At 44.5% G+C, this 7288-nt stretch overlaps 1 protein-coding gene across 1 annotated transcript; it reads left to right on the forward strand.

Annotated features, from left to right (window-relative positions):
* Positions 1–2627: 2627 nt before the first annotated feature.
* LOC123094369 (cortical cell-delineating protein) lies at positions 2628–3183 on the forward strand (the record flags this gene model as incomplete). The annotated part of the gene is given in 1 exon segment (XM_044516386.1): positions 2628–3183. A coding segment is annotated over 1 exon segment (269 nt), but the record flags the coding sequence as incomplete, so codon positions are not given.
* Between the last annotated feature and the right edge of the window lie 4105 nt (positions 3184–7288).

Consider the following 7288-nt stretch of genomic DNA (forward strand, 5'->3'; position numbering starts at 1 on the left):
GCTTGCAGGACGTTTGACGGGCGCGGCGGCTACCGAAGCGCCGGTGAGCTCACTCGTTGAGCCGGCCGCCGACTCGCACCATGTGTTTGACGAAATGCCCCCAAGGTAAAAAAAAGTCCATCTTTTATTTTTTTTGTTATTTTTTCAATGCATCATCATATAGATAGCTTATTTGCATTGTTCAAAAAACTTTGTAGTCTCAACGATGATGCATACATGTCAACTATGGGCGTTGGGTTCAACAATTCGCATTGGTCTCAAACCAATGACATCCACTTCGAAGACCATGAGTTTGAGGTGGACGAGGAGGGTGCGGGCATTGTCGACGCGCCGAAAGGAAGAGCGGCAATTACACCACCAACGATGACAAGTTACTATGCAATACTTGGTTGTAAGTGTCGAGGGATCCATCCATTGGAGGTGATCAAAGTAGAGATGCTTATTGGGGGCAAATGAAAGAACACTTTGATGCTAACAACGTGAGTGGAATTGACCGCTTCAAGAGATCACTTCGGTCCCGATAGTCGACAATCAACTCAGATTGTCAAAAATGGGCGGCCGCACAAAAGGCAGTTGACAAGATTAACCCAAGTGGCACAAATGAGGATGATAGAGTAAGTGGCATCTCATACATGTTCATCATACTTGTTTTTGGTGTCCGAAGTGCTAACTTGTTTTGTTTTTCTTGTAGTACAACATTGCACAAAACTTGTTCAAAGAAGAGACGAGAACAACCAAGAAGGCGAAGATCAAGAAAGGAAGGATCTTCACATTGCCTCATTGCTATGAAGTGTTGAAGAATGATGAGAAATGGAAGAAGCGTGATGGTTTGGATGATTTGCATTTGAGCAACAAACGCAAGCGAACAATTGAGTTGAATGATGAGGAGGAGGAGGAAGAGGATGATGCATCAAGTGATGACGGCAAGAGAAGCCCCACACCCAACTCGGTTTCATACTCGAAGCCAAATATATATGGATCGGAGCGGAAATCCGTTAGTGCTCCCGGGAGCGCGCGCTCCTACACGTGAAAATATCTTTTTAAATGTCAAAAAAAATTATGTGTTTTCTGTCACATCCAAATACCACATGCAAATTTGTACGGAAAAAATTTAATCATTTTGACTTGTTTGAAAAAACAAAATAAACACCAAATATTACCCCAAATGTCACTCTAAATTTGTTTTTTCACCGGCGAAACATCGCTACTCCATTTCGCATGAAATTTTTCAAAGATACTTGCGACACTAACACAAACATCTATAAAAATTCATATTTTTTATAAAATATTTAATATATTTTTTGTTTACTACTCACGCGGGAGCGCACGCTCCGTAGAGCCAAAACGCTATTCTCTGAATCGGAGGGAGTAGTATAACTTTTTTTTTGAAAGAAACAATCTGGTCTCTAAGAGCATCTACAGCCTCGGATGCCTCAAATCATCTTTCATACGCCTGCGTACACATCCGATCAGTGACCGGACAGGAGAGAGAAGGAAAAACGTGACCCAACCCGACCCCTCATATCATCCCTATATGTTCGGACTGTCTACGAACCCTTATATCCGTCTCAAATGTAGGGAAGATATGAGGGCTCACGGATGCGCTCGGGCGCCCGGCCAGTCCGCCACGTAGGACGCGGCCCCATCCTGAACCATCTTTTCTCTTTCTTTATTCATTCTTTTCTCTCTCTCTTCATTTTCATCACTCACATACAAGTAACCGGACATATGAGGAAGAATATGAGGAGTGTGGCTGTACGAACGGATAAATAAGAGCTCAAAACAGATACTAATCAGGCGTGTCCGCGGGCTTTTAGGGGGTCGTATTTGCTATGTTCGGTTATAGATGCTCTAATCGATTCAATGAAGCGGTGGCATCTCGTCCTCGTCGAAAATGTATCGCACCGACTGAGTTGAGTGGCGAGAGCAATCGATTCATCTTTTGAATCTCTTGAAGACTTGAACGAGTGGCGACGACGCGGCTGCGCTGCGCGCGCACCCGGATGTCGGCTAAGTTGCTCTGGAACGAACCACCATCGTGTTTCTGCCACTGTGACTCTCTGAGGCAGCGTATATGTACCTAGTACTCCCTCCGAGTACAACCGAAAGGTGTCAATAGTGGACGTTCCGGCCGGCCTGTCTTGGCACGCACGTACATGGTGCTCGTTGCGTTGTAAAGTTCCACAATATAGCAGCTAGCCAGCACTCCGTCTGCAGAAACTCAAGGATCAGCTAGCGGTACATGTATATGGAGGTAATGGTGCGTTGAGTGGATGTCATTGTTTCGCAAAACGTGCCGCCGCTACTCGTCTCACGTTCACACACACGCCACCACGATCGAGCTGCCAGCAGAATATCTCCTGGGACACCTCTTATTCCACCACCGGCCACCAAATCCACTCACCTAGAGAGATCATTTAACTATAAATGCTCCAGACAGCCATGCCAGAAGAGCCATCCCACGCTCTGCGAGCTAAGCTACAAGAGCACCACTACGTACGTGCACTTCCACTCCCGGACTTGCACCGAAGCAATGGCGTCCAAGTCCACCGCTTGTTTTCCGGCGCTCTTCCTGGCGCTGAACCTCCTCCTGGTCGCCGGCGTCCGCGGCCAGACCCCCGCGGCCGGCCGCAACCCGTGCCCGACGAACGCGCTGGCCGACCTCAAGGTGTGCGCCGACGTGCTGGTGCTGCTCAAGCTCAAGATCAACGTGCCGGCCAACCAGCAGTGCTGCCCGATGATCGGGCAGCTCGTCAAGCTCGACGTCGCCGCCTGCCTCTGCGCCGCCATCAAGCTCAGCGTCCTCGGCATCCCCGTCAACCTGCCGCTCGACATCCCCCTCGTCCTCAACTACTGCGGCCGGAACGCAACCGCAGCAGGCTCCAAATGCTCGTGAAGTCCCAACATACAGCTGATTAAAAAAAAAAACATGCATGCATACTACTCCTACCTACGTAGTACGTACATTGGTGTGCTTAATTTACCTTCTCATGTGTGCCATAGGTTTGTTGTATACGTAGATGTTTCGTTGATTGGCATGTCGATGAACATCCCGAAGGGAAATCGCAGAGTTGTTTGTGTTTTACTGCAAATAATAAACGTTACTTCGGTTTTGTCAACCGCATGTGACTGCTAATTTCTCCCCTGTATGTCCAAGCATAAATGTGATCTTCTCTCTATTCATATGCATGGTTTTCACTTTCAGTGTAATTTCACTGAAATTTCAGAAATTTCGTTAATTTCGGTACATACGGAAATAGCTGTCTTTTTTTAGGTAGTGCACCCAAATACAAATTATTTTAAAATTATTTTTTGAATTTTCAAGATATTTGGTTGGATCCCAATGAAATTTAAGTGAAAATTTTATTTTGTCCGAGACCACTAATTAGCATATGTATATAGCAATGCCTATAAGAAGAAAAGTTTGTGTTTTCCATCCAAACCGTTAACTTGGCTCATTTTTTGGGTTCAAATTATTTTGGAGCTGACATGACTCCGATCTATGACTCTCTTCATCGGTGATGGTCGATGCTATGGTCCAGTGTGACCTTAGCACGCTACTTTTCGATTGTCTATTATCACAAAGTTTGCCCTGCTTCGGTAACGGAGGAGCGTTGATGATGAGGTTCACTTCAATACTTGTGGTCGTCGGTGATGGTCCATGAACCAGGTTCTATTTTTTTACATCCAGTGTTCTCTATGACTATCATGATTGAATATGAATAAATTGAAAGTTTCTCGTGCAAAAAAAGTTAAGAAGCACAATGAATAGATTGGAAGTTTCTCTTGCAAAAAAAAATTAAGAAGCGCATTGAATAGATTGGAAAGAGGGTAATACAAGAATAAACATGGTCAAGAAGCACAAAACTAATGGCCATGTAGCTACCACTAATTCCCAACATGATCTTCGTTAACCTGCTCATTTTTTAGGGCTAAAAGTGGCTTTAAGGCTCACTTACGTTCATGGATATTACTCCTATAAAGGATGCTGGAGTACCCACCTCCTAGGGTGTTGGGGAACGTAGTAATACAAAAAATTCATACGATCATGCAAAATCTTTCTAGGAGATGCATAGCAACGAGATGGGAGAGTGTGTCCATGTACCCTTGTAGACCAAAAGCGGAAGCGTTTAGTAACGCGGTTGTTGTAGTCGAACATCTTCGTGATCCACCCGATCCAAGTACCGAACATATGGCACCTTCGCGTTCAGCACATGTTCAGCTCGGTGACGTCCCTCGTGCTCTTGATCCAGTTGAGGACGAGGGTGAGTTCCATCAGCACGACGACGTGGTGACGGTGATGATGAAGTTACCGGCGCAGGGCTTCGCCTAAGCACTACGATGGTATGACCGAGGTGTGTAACTGTGGAGGGGGGCACCACACACGGTTAAGAGAGAACTTGATGTGCTTTGGGGTGCCCCCTGGCCCCTTCCCCCGTATATAAAGGAGGGAGGAGGAGGAGGCCGGCCAAGGAGGGCGCGCCTATAGGGGGAGTCCAACTAGGATTCCCACTTCCTTTTTCCAAGAGGGGAGAGGGGGAAAGAGTAGGAGAGGGAGAAGGAAAGACGGGGGGCGCCGCCCCCTCCTAGTCCAATTCGGACCAGCCATGGGGGGGGCACCCTGCAGCCCTACTCTCCTTTCCACTAAAGCCCATTAAGACCCCACTACTTCCCCCCCTGGGGGGGGGGAGGGTCCGGTAACCTCTCGGTACTCCGAAAAATGCATGAACCTCTTCGAAACCTTTCCGGTGTCCGAACATAACCTTCCAATATACCAATCTATATGTCTCGATCATTTCGAGACTCCTCGTCACGTCCGTGATCTCATCCGGGACTCTGAACAAAATTCGGTCATCAAAACACGTAACTCATAATACAAATCGTCATCGAACATTAAGCGTGCGGACCCTACGGGTTCGACAACTATGTAGACATGACCGAGACATATCTCCGATCAATAACCAATAGTAGAACCTGGATGCTCATATTGGCTCCTACATATTCTACAAAGATCATTATCGGTCAGACTGCATACATACGTTGTTCCCTTTGTCATCGGTATGTTACTTGCCCAAGATTCGATCATCGGTATCATCATACCTAGTTCAATCTCGTTACTGGCAAGTCTCTTTACTCGTTTTGTAATACTTTATCCCGCAACTAACTCATTAGTCACGTTGCTTGCAAGGCTTAAAGTGATGAGCATTACCAAGAGGGCCCAGAGATACCTCTCCGATACACTGAGTGACAAATCCTAATCTCAATATATGCCAACCCAACAAACATCTTCAGAGACACCTGTAGAGCATCTTTATAATCACCCAGTTACGTTGTGACGTTTGATAGCACACAAGGTGTTCCTCCGGTATTCGGGAGTTGCATAATCTCATAGTCTGAGGAACATGTATAAGTCATGAAGAAAGCAATAGCAATTAAACTGTAACGATCATAATGCTAAGCTAACGGATGGGTCTTGTCCATCACATCATTCTCCTAATGATGTGACCCCGTTCATCAAATGACAACACATGTCTACGGTTAGGAAACATAACCATCTTTGATTAACGAGCTAGTCAAGTAGAGGCATACTAGGGACACTATGTGTTGTCTATGTATTCACACATGTACTAAGTTTCCGGTTAATACAATTATAGCAAGAATAATAAACATTTATCATGATATAAGGAAATATGAATAACAACTTTAGTTCAGTCTCCCACTTGCACTAGAGTCAATAATCTAGATTACGTAGTAATGATTGTAACACCCATGGAGTCTTGGTGCTGATCATGTTTTGCTCATGGAAGAGGCTTAGTCAACGGGTCTGCAACATTCAGATCCATATGTAGTTTGCAAATCTCTATGTCTCCCTCCGCGACTTGATGCCGGATGGAATTGAAGCGTCTCTTGATGTGTTTAGTTCTCTTGTGAAATCTGGATTCCTTTGCCAAGGCAATTGCACCAGTATTGTCACAAAAGATTTTCATTGGACCCGATGCACTAGGTATTACACCTAGATCGGATATGAACTCCTTCATCCATACTCCTTCATTTGATGCTTCCGAAGCAGCTGTGTACTCCGCTTCACACATAGATCCTGCCACGATGCTCTGCTTGGAACTGCACCAACTGATAGCTCCACCATTCAATAAAAATACATATCCGAATTATGACTTAGAGTCATCTGGATCAGTGTCAAAGCTTGCATCGACGTAACCATTTACGATAAGCTCTTTGTCACCTCCATAAATGAGAAACATATCCTTAGTCCTCTTCAGGTATTTCAGGATGTTCTTGACCGCTGTCGAGTGATCCACTCCTGGATTACTTTGGTACCTCTTGCTATACTTATAGCAAGGCACACACTAGGTCTGGTATACAACATTGCATACATGATAGAACCTATGGCTGAAGCATAGAGAATGATTTTCATTTTCTCTCTATCTTCTACAGTGGTCGAGCATTGAGTCTGACTCAACTTCACACCTTGTAACTGATGTCTATGATGCAATTTTATTCTTGTAGACACGTGTTGGGCCTCCAAGCGCAGAGTTTTGTAGGACAGTAGCAATTTTCCCTCAAGTGGATGACCTAAGGTTTATCAATACGTGAGAGGTGTAGGATGAAGAAGGCCTCTCTCAAACGACCCTGCAACCAAATACAAGAAATCTCTTGTGTCCCCAACATACCTAATACAATGGCAAATTTTATAGAGGCACTAGTTCCACGAAGAGATGGTGATAAAGGTGTAATATGGATGGTTGAAATATATTTTATAATATGAATAAATAAAAACAACAAGGTAGCAAATAGTAAACGGGCACACAAAAACGGTATTTCAATGCTTGAAAATGAGGCCTAGGGTGCATAATTTCACTAGTGCAATCTCTCAACAATGCTAATATAATTGGATCATATAACCATCCCTCAAAGTGCGATGAAGAATCACTCCAAAGTTCCTATCTAGCGGAGAACATAAGAATAAATTGTTTGTAGGGTACGAAACCACCTCAAAGCTATTCTTTCCGTTTGATCTATTCAAGAGTTTGTACTAAAATAACACAAAGCTATTCTTTCCGTTCGATCTATCCTAGAGTTCATACAAAAATAACACCAAAGCAAATTCATATTCATAATACTCAATCCAACACAAAGAACTTCAAAGAGTGCCCCATGATTTCTATCGGAGAAACAAACACAAGAACGTGCATCAACCCCTATGCATAGATTACCCCAATGTCACCTCGGGAATCCGCGAGTTGAGTGCCAAAGTATATATCAAGTGAAT

Source organism: Triticum aestivum, chromosome 4B (genome assembly GCF_018294505.1).
Source record: "Triticum aestivum cultivar Chinese Spring chromosome 4B, IWGSC CS RefSeq v2.1, whole genome shotgun sequence".
Taxonomy (NCBI): domain Eukaryota; kingdom Viridiplantae; phylum Streptophyta; class Magnoliopsida; order Poales; family Poaceae; genus Triticum; species Triticum aestivum.